General features: G+C 45.3%; 1 protein-coding gene across 5 annotated transcripts in view; it reads left to right on the top strand.

The window, feature by feature from the left end:
• SLC4A11 (solute carrier family 4 member 11) overlaps positions 1 to 13,143 on the top strand; it is a 104,901-nt gene that overhangs the window by 82,400 nt on the left and 9,358 nt on the right. For all 5 annotated transcript variants that reach the window (XM_077177873.1, XM_077177872.1, XM_077177871.1 and 2 more), the window contains exons 14-18: positions 2,150 to 2,375; positions 3,636 to 3,742; positions 4,839 to 5,007; positions 8,039 to 8,212; positions 12,668 to 12,863. In XM_077177873.1, coding sequence (XP_077033988.1) covers positions 2,150 to 2,375; positions 3,636 to 3,742; positions 4,839 to 5,007; positions 8,039 to 8,212; positions 12,668 to 12,863 — 872 coding nt within the window. The remainder of the gene's footprint in view (positions 1 to 2,149; positions 2,376 to 3,635; positions 3,743 to 4,838; positions 5,008 to 8,038; positions 8,213 to 12,667; positions 12,864 to 13,143) is intronic.

The raw sequence follows: 13,143 nt of genomic DNA, 5'->3' as shown, positions 1-13,143 counted from the left end.
AGATGGAGCATGGAGTGATGTAGTCAAGCTCAGCACCAAAGATCGGCCCCAAATATATTACTGCAATATATCCCAGCCATAAATATGTTATTACCATGTAGCCATCTGTGGGAGCTTGAGAAAATCTACAAGACCCAAAACAAAGTCACTTGTTTGTTATTCATTCCAGTGCAAATCTTAATCCAGAGGAATGCAAATATATTCTCTGTAGTTCCTGGCTTGTTTGTGCTGCTGGTTTCTCTGATGCTCAGATGTGTCCCTAGGACTCAGTAGCACTCAGGGTGAGCAGGCTTTTCTCCCTGGCCAGCTGTGAATTCCCAGGAAATGCTGCCAGAATCATTTTAGTCAGGACAAAAGCGTCTTTGGTGTTCAGAGCCGGAAAGTGCAAATCTTCTAACCACCCATTCTGTGCCAGGCTGTGGGTTATGGCAGTGCCCTGGGGCCCAGGTTTTGGGGTTTTTTACCTATTTTCAGAGCAGGTGTGTGTGTGTGTGTCCTGCCAGGGCTGAGGCAGCTGGAACTCAGAGGGAGGAAATAAAGGAGAGCAGAGCCTCTTCCATAGCATGCGATGGGGAACCTTTCTGGACCGGGGTCAGGATGGAATTGCTCCTCACTGGGGGAACCTTTCTGGAGCTTTAAGGTGATCTCCTCACTCCTGGCTGCTCTTGGTGTAGTTTGAGAGGTTACATTTTGATCTGTAAACCTTCTGTGATGTTTAAATTTATGTAGAGATGTATTGAGTGAGAGGCAGTCTTGTCTTTCGTGGCCTACATGCCATGCTGGCCTCATCCACTTGTGGAATGCCCAGACTCCTCTTAAAGCACCTTTAAATCCTTCCAAAGATAGTGCAAGAAAGTTCATTACTGCATTTCAAATGGCTTCTTGGTTGAACTTGGGGCATTTTACACCGAGGTGAGCTCCAAAGCAGCAGTAACACAACCTGGGCTTCAGCCGGACTCAAGGTGGTTGCAAATATTGGTTGTGCTGCACAAGAGCATTCAAAGTTTCTTTTCAAATATTCAGATTTAGTTTGTCTTCACTGTTTTCCCTGTGGCCACTGCAGATGGAAAAGCTGGAGTGTTTGGGGCTTTCAGAACCTGGATTATTATTTGAGGGTGAGGGAAATGTTAGGAAGTGCATTTTAGCCTAAGCTTCAGGTGGTTGTGGTTTTGCCTAGAGAGGATGGCCTTGCCCTGAAGTTCTCTATGCAAAGTATTTAGGGTTATTTTGACCAAAATGAAGAAAGGTAATGGGACTACAAAGCTCTGGCATGGTGGTTTCCATGCTTTTGTATTTCCCATGGGTACAGGGAAGTGTGGATGCTGCATGTTGCCATTTGAATAGATATTGTGGGAACACTGAGGCTGCAAAGCCCAATTTCCATCTTTTGGTTTTACTTTGCTCCTTCAGGCTATTCTTCCCCAAAGAGATTAAATGATCCCAAAACCATATTTATACACTTGGAGCCAGCCAGTGACATAGAAATGGGAACACAGTAAATGCTCAGGAGCAAGATGGTCTTTACAGCTGTCCATTCCTTATATAAATGCCTTTGAGCTGATCTAAAACATTTATGGACAGTTCCAGAGGCTTTACTGGGTGTTTTGCTTGTGCAGGTTTACTTCAGGCCTGTAACTTTAATTTGCATTGTAAATTTAAATGTTCTGCCAGGTTTTGCATATCAACACTTACCTCTAAAATCTGGACTAGCCTTGGAAGAAAAGTAATTAGTGTACACTGTGTAATCCACTTAAGGATCTGTGCAGCCTGGCTGCTCTTAGTGCTTCCAGAGAATCCTGATGGAATTTGTTTGCCAGGCTGCTGAAAGCAGGTGTCTAGATAGAAATATTTATATGTGTATGTAACAGCAGTGCTTCCAGTGTTGGGAACAAAACCACATAATTAGCACTGGAAGTCCTTACAGTGTTGCTTTATAGATTAATCTAACTTACATGTTAAAATAAGTGAAAAAATCAATTTGTGAAGCACTGACTTCCTAAGAGCAACAGCTCTGATTTCTTTCTGCAGGCTTGAGAGGCAGAGCTGGCGAAGCATAACGTTAATACTTCGTGATCAAGCAAGAAACCCACTTTATTTTACTTGCTTTGATTGTCCTCTCCTAACGCTTGCCTGTTGGTTGTTTGTGCAGTTTTTAAGAAATATTACCACAATGACCACAAAGGAGATGGGAAATCAGGGGCTGATGCTATCCCAGGCCTTGGCATCAACACCAGCTTCTTGATGAACTCCGCAGTGAGCGAGAACCAGACTTGCACTCACGATGGGCACTACGGGCGCGAGACCGCCGTCCTCAGCCTCATGTTGATGTTGGGAACCCTCTGGCTCGGCCACACCCTCTATCAGTTCAAGAAAAGGTGAGTTGTTTAGAGCTCAGACTGCTGATTGTTTCATGTTCTCTCTGAGGGAGTCATTAACAGCTTAGAGCTTAATTCACAGAATGACCAGGTTGGAAGAGACCTTCAAGATCATCCAGTCCAACCCAGCCCCAACACCTCAAATAAACCCTGGCACTGAGTGCCAAATTCAGTCTTTGTTTAAACACATCCAGGGAAGGTGACTCCACCACCTCCCCAGGCAGGCCATTCCAGAACTTTATCACCCTTTCTGTAAATAACTTTTTCCTGATATCCAACCTGTATTTCCCTTGGTGCAGCTTGAGACTGTGTCCTCTGGTTCTGTCAGTGCTGCCTGGAGAAAGAGACCAACCCCACCTGACTACAACCACCTTTTAGGAAGTTGTAAAGAGTGATAAGATCACCTCTGAGTCTCCTTTTCTCCAGGCTGAGCACCCCCAGCTCCCTCAGGGGTTCCTCATAGGGTTTGTGTTCCCAGCCCCTCTCCAGCCTTGTTGCCCCCTCTTATGCACTCAAGTATCTCAATGTCCTTCCCAAACTGAGGGGCCAGAACTGGACACAGCACTCAAGGTGTGACCTCACCAATTCTGCAACCCAGGAAAATCAGGTGGAAGCCAAAGGCAGAGATGAACCTGCCTGGGCCACCAGGAAAATATTCCCAACAGAACAAAATGTTTGTTCAGTGGACAATGTCCTTCTGTCTTTGGTTTGCCCTCACAAGTGACTTTCTAAAAAGCTTTGAGCTCCCAGTTGGGATCCCTGTATCTCTCTCCAAACAGGCATTGAACCATTTTGCTCAGCAAAAATTCCTGATGGTGCAGGAAGGTCTACTGGGAATATACCTTCAGTGTGCTTCTGAGAGTCAAACATCAACTCTGATTTGGGGTTTGCTCCTATTGCTCTTAAAACTCTTCATTTGAGATGCAGGAATCAATTAAAGTAAAGTGCAAATGAGACACAAATTGGTGCTTGAAGGCCTTTTTTTTTTTCCTAGCTTGTATCTTATGTTCTTGTTTCTTTGTTTTTTGCTTCTGCACTCATCAACCTTCAAAGGTTTTAGGTTCCAGAAGATTGAGGGCTGAGTGAAAGACTAATTCGTCACTCCAAGTATCTCTTCAGCATTGCAAGAGGGGACTGAATTTTCACTTCAGCATTGCAAGATGGGATTGAATTTTCACTTCTAAAGCATTAAATGTTGTCTGGATTGAGTGATTATCCTGACAGTGGGGTGCTGATGGGAACTTTTTTTCTCTTTTTCAGCCCATATTTGCACGCGAGGGTACGTGAAATTCTGTCCGACTGTGCCTTACCCATTTCAGTCCTGACCTTCTCTGTTGTGGGTTCCTTTATCTTCAATGAAATTGAAAGTAAGTTCTGTTTTTGTTCTCTGGAATACTGGGGTTTATGAAAGAGAGAAGTGAAAGCCTAGAAGGGTTTTGCTAATAAAGTTCTTCCAAATAATTTCACAAATACTGTGTGTACCTCCCACCAAGAGCTCAGATTTCCTCACTATTAGATTTATGTCATTCAAAACCCCGATTGAGTCTGGGGCAAGAAAAATTATCCAGATGTGTCTTTTCAATGAGTTTGAGGCATGTGTCATAATAAGGGAGATGAACAATTTCTGGCAAAGAACAAAGGGCAGAGTAATCAGCAGGCAGGAAGGGTTGTTGCCAGTCATATCAACATGGAGTTGGTCATCCCAGTTTGTCCTCTTTGTCTCCAGTTTGTTTTCCTAATTTAGGTGAAATGGTGCAGAGCATCTGGGCAGCTCTAAGTTACACAAGGAAATCTAAAAATGAGACACCATTCATTGGCCAGATAGATCAACTTTTCCATATCAGGAAGTGATAATGGGGACAGGAATTGCATTGTCCTGCAGTGACGTGAGCGGGTGATGTGAGGAAATGTATGGAAACAAATAAGAAATGGCTTTTTTTTATTGTGATGGCCATTCCATCCAGTTGGATTGCAAAATGATGTGTGGCCATGTGTGATTTATCCCTAGCCATGGATTGCTTCCAATAGCAGCAGTTTTGATTTAGATTTTATACTAAAATGCCTTGCACAGCCTGTTGGAGATGAGGAAGTTCTCAAATGCCTCTGTGGGTTGATGAGCTGAGCATTATGGTGCTGGTTAGAAATAAGGCTTCCTCATCTAAAAACATGTTGCATCTGTGCAAAACAAGTTTCCCTCTTTTTGTTTTGCTCCAATATCTGTAATGCCTTGCTAGGACTAGCAGTGGTCTGTCCTATCAGGATGGCAGCCAAGTCATAAATGGATGGAGGAAAAAAATTAACCAAACCAGCCAGATGGACCCATCTTCCATGGCCTCCAGGCTCCCACATGCCAGAGCATCACACCTCCTTTCCTGCTTGCTTCCCAGTACTTCGTGGTGTGGGTAAAACACTGATGGTTTTGTAAGAAGGTGCCTCCTAACATCCTTCCCCTCCTCTTTTCAGTGTCCAAATTTAACTACAACGCCTCTGACAGCTTGTTTGTGCTGGCCCCTGTGCAGTCCCTGTCCATTGGGTCGGTGATGAGCGCCATGGGGCTGGGATTTCTCCTCTCCATGCTCTTCTTCATCGAGCAGAACATTGTCGCGTCCCTCACCAACGCCCCAGAGAACAGGTAACGCCTCTGGTGCTGCTTTGCCCTCTGTGGAGGGATGTCCCTGGGTCTGCCACCACCACTGCTAGCCCAAAGCTTGTCTGAACATCAGAAATGTATTCAGGGTGTGTTTTTAAGAATTCCTGTTGTCACAGGTGGAGGTAACTGTGCTGCTTAACTCCTCACCATCCCCAAAGCCTGGTCTTGTGGCAGTGAGCCAAAACCACAAATCCTCCATGAGCTCACCACCTCAACCTGTTTCTTCTTTACTCTCTGCCCGGCACCATCATTTGTCCCCTAAAACTCTCAAGACATTTTTCAGGAAGAGTTTGGGAGACAAGAGGTGGCATAGTGAATGTGACGTGGATATTCTGTACAGTCCGAGGTCTTTGGATGCACCTCAAGATATTTTAGGGAGTGTCTGACACATGTGGACACTTGCACTGCTCTTGCAGTACAGAGAATTTTTGAAAATGAGAAGTCAATGACCTACATAAATGCTGTAGCACAACGTGCTGCAGCTGAGCATCAGGAGTGTTTCGAGTTGGTAAATTCCAACTGCAAAAAAGGTGGAAGTGCAATAAAACAATATGTCCAATGTCTGATAAGTCTCACTTATATGCAAACTTGAGATGTTGCACTATTAAAATATTCCCTCTGATGTTTTTGTGCCAACTGCAATCAGATGTGATGTCAAGAATGAACGGGGATGACTTTTTTCCCAGGGAAACTACCACGTCTCCGAGGATTTTTTGCTAATGTGATGCGTGGGAGGGTTCTCTCCTTGCATAATATCCATTAGCATTCTCCATGTTGTAGCTGGAGTGACACAGTATTAGGAGAGAGGAGACAAGCTCAAATTCAGCTACACTAATTTCGTTTCCTTTGACCACCTCTTATCTCTATTATATCCCTTTAAGTGTTGCATAAATCTGTATGTAAGTGGGTCATCTCTTGGCTAAGATGAATTTCTTCTACACTTTTGGTATTTTCCACTAGAGTGTCTTTAAGGAATGTAAAATACTCTTTGGAGTTTTTTAGAGTGTTTTTCAGAGCATCTGGGTACAGAGCTGAGCTGATCAGGTGTTGGGGCAGGGGTTTTTAGAGATGTTTTTAGAAAACTACGACTTCACACCATCTGTTTGTGGTGCCATCACAGACATTTTGCACTATCCCAGGTTGCTCCAACCCCCATCCAACCTGGCCTTGGACACTTCCAGGGATGCAGGGGCAGCCACAGCTTCTCTGGGCACCCTATGCCACACATACAGGGAAGGATTATTTTCTAATATCTCATCTAAATCTACTCTTTGTCTATTTGAGTCCATTCCCCCTTGTCCTGGAAGGCTGCAATTAGGTCACCTCCAGGCTGAACAATCCCAATTCCCTCAGCCTTTCCTCACAGAGCAGAGGTGCTCCATCCCTCTGATAATCTTGGTGGCCTCCTCTGGATTCATTCCAACAGGTTGATGTCCTTAAAGCCTTCTGAAAAGAATGGGGAGGACAACAAACAATGACCCTGAGGGTGCTGAAGGTGCCTTTGCTCAGAGAAAGCAGCACGTGAGCAGGGGCTGCGTTTCCAAGGCGTGAGCCAACGCAGGAAACGCGTTTGCAATCCCACCCTTCCTGCCAGCACCTTCCAGAGGCATTGTAGGGTACACACCTACCTGACCCACTCACCCCATAGCCTCCTCAGTCAGTGGAGGGGCACACTCCCAGTGGGACCAGGCTTTTGTCCCAAAACAAGCCCCACCCCAGATTTCTGCTGCCCAAACAATGGCTTTGATCTTCATGTGCTGGGTCAGCTCTACCAGCTCCATGTGCCTCGTGTCCAGCAGTATCATGGGTGGCTCCAGGTCTGTGCTGAGGTGTTCAGTGGAGCTTGTTTGGGTGGCATTGACATCTAAAGGATGCTCCCTTTCTAGCTGGTGGTGCCCACAGAGAATTCAGCTGATCCCTCACATTGTATGAGGATGTCAGGTGCTCCAGTGGCACAAGATAAAGCCTTAGACCTTTCAGTGAGGGTTCAAAGTCTGAGAGCTGAATCCTTCCCCAGCTTTTTTTCTAAAGTTTACTCATAATATCTCAGTATAATATCTCTCTTTACTCATAATATCTCATAATATCTCCTACAAGATAGGAGTATTCAGGAAAGGGACAGACCTTGGAAAAAATTATTAAAGTCGATGTGAGTTCAGTCCTGGTGCTGCTTTTCTGCATAGTCCTGGCAAAGTGGGTGTGCTCATACTCCTCAGTGAAGGCTGTCAGATTCCCCATCACTTAAAAAATAAAACAGGGGGGCTCTGCAGCATTTGATGAACTTAGAAGCAAATTTCCTTGGCTGGCTACCAGCCTTTTGGAATGTGTTGCCCAGAGAAGCTGTGGGTGTCCCATCACTGGAAGTGTCCAGGGAGAGGTAGGATGGGCTTTGGAGTAACCTGGGATTGTGGAAGGTGTCCTTGCCCATGGCAGGAGGTTGGAACTGGATGATCTTTAAGGTTCCTTCCAACCCAAACCATTCTGTGATCCATTCCACAATTCTGTGACTACCAAGGAGGAGCTGAAGTTTAATGAATTCCTGTCCCATTTTCTTATCATGCAGTAGCAATTACATAATTAGGGGATTACTGCAGCATACCAAGCACGTGTTCTGCTCGTGGGGAAGGAGACAGATCAGTTTCTTGTTCTAACAAACAAGAAACTTCAGTGTCAGTACTTTGACAACAAATGCTCAGGATTTTATCCACTCCCTACGTGGGCTCTGTGAGCAAACACACGCATGGATTTTGGGTAGACTTTGCAATAAATATAGGAGAAAAACACTGATAAAATTTTCATGGGCTATTACTTCAGTGGGCTGCCTTTCTGCTCAGCCTTGTTCTGTCCAGATGACAACAGCTTTGGGGAGCAAACCATCACATTTCACTCCTTTAGTGTTCACACGGTAAATCCAGAGGTGTGAAATCCCGGTGGGTGTGTGTCTGTGAGAACTGGAGTGTCCAACACAGGCAGCCTGTGGGGTGTAACTGCTGTCCCCAACTGCTCATTGCAGGTTGGTGAAGGGCACAGCCTATCACTGGGACCTGCTGCTGGTGGCACTGATCAACACAGGGCTCTCGGTTTTCGGCCTGCCCTGGATCCACGCGGCCTTCCCGCATTCCCCCATGCACGTCCGGGCCCTGGCCTACGTGGAGGAGAGGGTGGAGAGTGGACACATCTATGAGACGTAAGTAGAGCTCCTTGGATTCGTTTTTGTGCCTTCCCAGTCCTTTGGGAACAGTGGGGTTGGTGTGTTGGGTGTTGTATTCCAGATAGGAAAGTGATGGAAAGATGCACCCAATGAGCCTTGATTTGGCTTCATCCCCTTCACTCAAGCACTCAAATTCATGCTCTGGCCAGTGGCAACATCCTACAGGGATCCCACCCACTCCATTGCAAATTCTGCTCTGGAAAAGTCAGCCAAGGCCATTTTCAGTTTCAGCCTTGTGGAAAGCTGAGGAGATGCTTTGGCCGGATCTCTCCAGATGCTTTCCCCAGAAAGAATCCAAAGCTGAATCACTGCCTGAAACCTGTCTGGTGGTTATTACGAAGGGGAGGAAAAATGCACCATTATTTCAGAGCTCCCATAACATCTCCCACCACATTTTGGGAAGGAGATGCTTAAATTCTCTGGGTTTTAAACAAAAACAAGTGTGAAGCCATGGCTGGGTCATGGGTTTCTATTTAAGACCAACTCTTCTGCTGCTCTGAGCTGAGCAACACATTCTTATCACAGACCCATTAAAAAAAAATTAAAAACATTTTTCTCATGAAACAATCTCTGCTCTGGAGCAGATCTGGTTTGTTTGATCTCAGTCTGTTGCAGTTGAGTGCTTTTACCACAAGAGTGGTAATTTCCACTCACATACCATTAGTTTTAATTACCCTGCCTTGGTTTCCATTTTCTGCCTTGCCACTTACCTAAAGTGAGGCTAAGTGATCATTGACTTTGGGGGATGGAGTAGGTCTGTCTTAATCTCAGTCTTGCCTTCATGCTTGTTTTGGTGCCAAATGGCCCAGCCCAGCCAGGCACAGCTGATTTTTGGGTCAGGGATGGACAAATTTCACCTTCCACATCTGGAAATTGCTGAGTTCTGCTGCTCCCTGTAACTCTTTGCAGATCTTTTCCTGGGAGATCAGTCCCTTGGGTTTGTATTCCCATTAGGATATGTTGCTATTGGTTGTTTCCACAGTTGTGTCTCTCTTGAATAAATGCTAAACCCTATTTAAAGAAAAAAATCACCTTTGAAATTTGAGTTTTGTAGAGTTTTTATCCATGCCCTTGCTCCTCATGTCCATGATCTGCTCTGGGATACCTCCACTCTGTTTCTTTGGGAAATGCAGAACTCACACTTTGAAACCCATGTGCCAAACCTCCCTCCTGTGTCTCCTGTTGTCACTTTTAATATCCAAGTGCCTCTTTTTCCTGTTTTTCCACTGTCATGATTCTGTATTCTGGCTTTGCTTTGACCAAGTCAAGTCCCCTGCCTGAACTAAGGACTAATTCCTGCACTTCTCCTCTCCTCCTTCACCCAGCTGGCCCAAAAAAAAAGCACCAGAGAGGCCTTTTTGGCCACTCTGTCCAAGATACAGCTCCAGGGATTATCCTGGAAGGGCTGAGGGCTGCTCTGATCTCCCTGAGGGTGTTTCCTCATGGCACAGCTCTGCTCTGCTGGAGGCAAATTGGTGCTGGGAGCTGGATATTGGGAGTGAAAAAGGGAATGAGGGTTTCCTAGTGCTTTGAACTCCCTTTGAGACCTAAGCTTTTTGTTCTCTGCAAAGCACTGGGGCTAGAACAGGAGGCTCCAAGCAATGTAGTCATCTTTTTATTTTCCTTTCCTTTCTTTTCTTTTTTTTTTTTTCCCTCTTAGCCAGCTCTGCTGAGAAAGAAATGAAGCTCAATTAGAAAATCAACTCTGTCTCCCTTGGCAGGCTCCTTCCCTGCACTCAAATCAAAGCTCCCACAGGATGATGATATAAACAAGGATAAAGATCTGTCACACTGAAAGCAAAATTTTCTTCTCCCCTGTAGAGAAACGATTTCAGTTTCCTGTGGCAATCTACAAACAGGCTCTTGTTGCTTACTTGGAGAAGTTCAGGAATGGCTAATCCCATGCTAGCCATATTTAGAGGATTTTGGGGAAATGAGCCTGGATTATGCTCTTTAATCTTCATTAATTACTTTATTTCCATCACAGCACAGACTTTCTGGAGCTGTTTCCTCAAGGGCCAAACCAGATTCTGAACACATGGAAATCAAGGATTTCTCTGTTGACTTAATGTGACTATGATGTTCTTATTCTGGAAATGAGGTGCTGGAATTAGCAGAAAACCAATCTAAGGCTGGGAACATCAGTTTTAAAAAGATCATGTTTGTCCAATTATGAGCAATTTTAGCAATGTTCTGATAAAATATTCCAAACTAATAAGTGGCATTAGCAGGAGCTGGCAGCAATTGCAGTACATCTTGCCTGTGATCAAACACAGTGCTGTGATTGCTGCATCCCTAAGAGATGGCTGCAGAAAACTCCATGAACTTCAGAAATCTCTTACCTAAGGGCTGCCACTCAGAGCTTGTTCTTGCAGCCTTGCATCTGATGGAAATGTGATTTTGCAGCTCCTTTTGTTCCTGAGCTCTTCCACTTGCATGACTTCCCTTGCAGACTTGTGTGTGCTTGCAGGGCAGGAGCCTGCCCAGCAGGAGGAGAGATCTCTGTGTGAAACAGCAGAAATTCTTCCTCTGAGGCTGACCTGGTGCTGGAGGAACTCTTGCTGTACCAGGATGAGGTTAAATCAGTGCTTCCTTAAACTCCTGCTTCTCTGAGCCACCATGCAGGCTCGTGGTGGTTCTGGCAGCTCTGGAGTGGCCAGACTGGAATTACTCTGGCACAGCACTTCAGTTGCACTTTAAGCTGCTTGGTTTTGTTCATCTCCAGCAATTCTGTGGTGATCCAGACCTGGAGGCAGTGGGAAAGATGCCAAACTCTGTCCATTTAGGTGATGTCCCAGTTGCACCGGAGCTGGCAAGAATGGAGCACTCTGCTCTCCCTCAGCCTCTCTAGGCACTGACAGGGACCCCTTGGATGTAGGAGACTTGCAAGAGGATCCAAAAAAATCTGTTTGGAAGGAGAAAAGCTGTGGTTTAAACCTGTTGGAAGGTTACTTAAAGGTTAACACCTCTGTGCATCCTGTCCTGGTAATCCTGGATTGTTTTTAGGACCTGCCCCACTACTCACAGAAGAATTCCAGTGTTGTCCTCAGGATTTTGTGTGCTGTTTGTGGTACCTGTTGTTGCTCAGGTCTCATGACTGCTGCTGTTAATTCTGCCTTGTTGTCCAAATCCTCAGAGCAAGCTTTGGGCTGTCACCCTTTCCCTCCCTGTCCAAATACAGGTGTGGAAGGCTCCTTCATCCCTGTTTTCTCCTTGAAGGTATAAACAGATTTGAAGTGCAACCTGATCTTACTTCTGAGCAAAACTCTCCAACTTAATATTGCAATAATTCAATCTTCTTCAGAACAGAAGGGATTATGAAGTCTCAGCAGTGCATGTGCAAAGGAGGGAAGTGTGTTCTGATAGATCTTTGGTGTTAATCCTCAGAGAAATTTGTGTATAGGGTTAATTCAGAATTTGAGGGGTCTCATCCAGGGAATGAGGTCACTAAATGACACCAAAACAACCTATGGGCAAAAATTTTCCCTCTTAATAGGGGGATTTATTCACTGGCTGATCCACTGTATTGTTGGATTTATCTTCTAAAAAGAAAAAAAAAAAGGAATCCTCTTTTTCTTGCCTTGTAAGTAGTCTTGACAGATGTGGGTTTCCTTTCCTCCTATTGTTTCTGGTGATTTTTTTCAGACTGGGAGGAGATGCTCACAGGTTTAGCTGAAGTGCACAGAAAACACAGCAGCCTCCCCTCGAGCAGGTTGTTAAAGCTGCTGCCTGCTTTCCTGTCAGTCTTCTCCTCAAAAAAACCTCAATTTGTGGCCTGTCAGCTCTGGAAAATTTGCATTAATTAATGACATGTTTAGCATGGTAATAGGCAGTTGCCCACAGCAGGATAGAATCCCTGTGTGGTGCTCTCAGCACTCCCCTTCCATGTAAACAGGGAGATCCTCAAATCCATCAGAAATGCTGACTCGCTCTCAGGAGGAGACTGCTGACTTTCTGTTTGTTTTTTTGTTTGTTTTTTTTTTTTCCCTCCAAGACGTTCCTTATATCCTGGAGAAGTCAATGAGTTTTCTTTGGGAAAGGAGCCAGTTGCATGTGCCCAGGGTAAAGCAAGGGAAGGAAAGACCAGAAAGAGGATTCTTGGCTGGTTTGTTTTTTTTTCTTTTCTGCATTGTGCTAAACAGAATCAGTTTCGAGGGCAATTTAGTTCAGGATAGGATCTGTAGAGCTTTACAGAAGGGGAATTTGGCACTTTTCCAGCTGCTCTGTTTGAGCTGTGGATTAAGTGCCTGGCCTGGCTCCAGCCAGGCTCTGCCTCCTCAATGTCAGCACGGGGCCAGAAGTGCTGATTTCAGTGGTGGGGATGAGTTTCCCTTTCCCCGGTGGCACGTGTGCTCCATGGAGCAACCACTGGGATAAACAGGAATCCTGGGGTGTTCTCCCATCTCCTAAGCCCTCTTTTCCTGCTGCCAGGATTGTGAGTGTGAAGGAGACCCGGCTGACGAGTCTGATGGCCAATTTCCTGGTGGGGCTGTCGCTGCTGCTGCTCCCGTTCCCCCTGCAGTGGATCCCAAAGCCGGTGCTCTTCGGCCTCTTCCTCTACATCGCCCTCACCTCCATCGATGGCAACCAGCTCTTTGAGAGGGTGGCTCTGCTGCTCAAGGAACAGGTACCTGGAGTTGTGTTCGAACTCTCAGTGTGGGAGTTTTTTGTGAGGTGTTTATTTTTTTGGGGGGAGATTTTAACCCCCCCTGTGCTGTCGTGTATTGTATTTGGGTTTTCCCCAGACAAAGGAAGCAATGATGTATCTGACTCCATGTTCTTAGAAGGCTAATTTAACTATATTGTATTAAAAATACTAAACTCTACTATGCTAAAGAATACAGATACTTACAAAAGGCTAAAAATATAAACATGGATTATTTTATGATACTGTATTATATTAAAAA

The sequence above is a fragment of the Agelaius phoeniceus genome, chromosome 4, assembly GCF_051311805.1.
Source record: "Agelaius phoeniceus isolate bAgePho1 chromosome 4, bAgePho1.hap1, whole genome shotgun sequence".
NCBI lineage: Eukaryota > Metazoa > Chordata > Aves > Passeriformes > Icteridae > Agelaius > Agelaius phoeniceus.
This window is presented reverse-complemented; position numbering and strand designations above follow the sequence as displayed.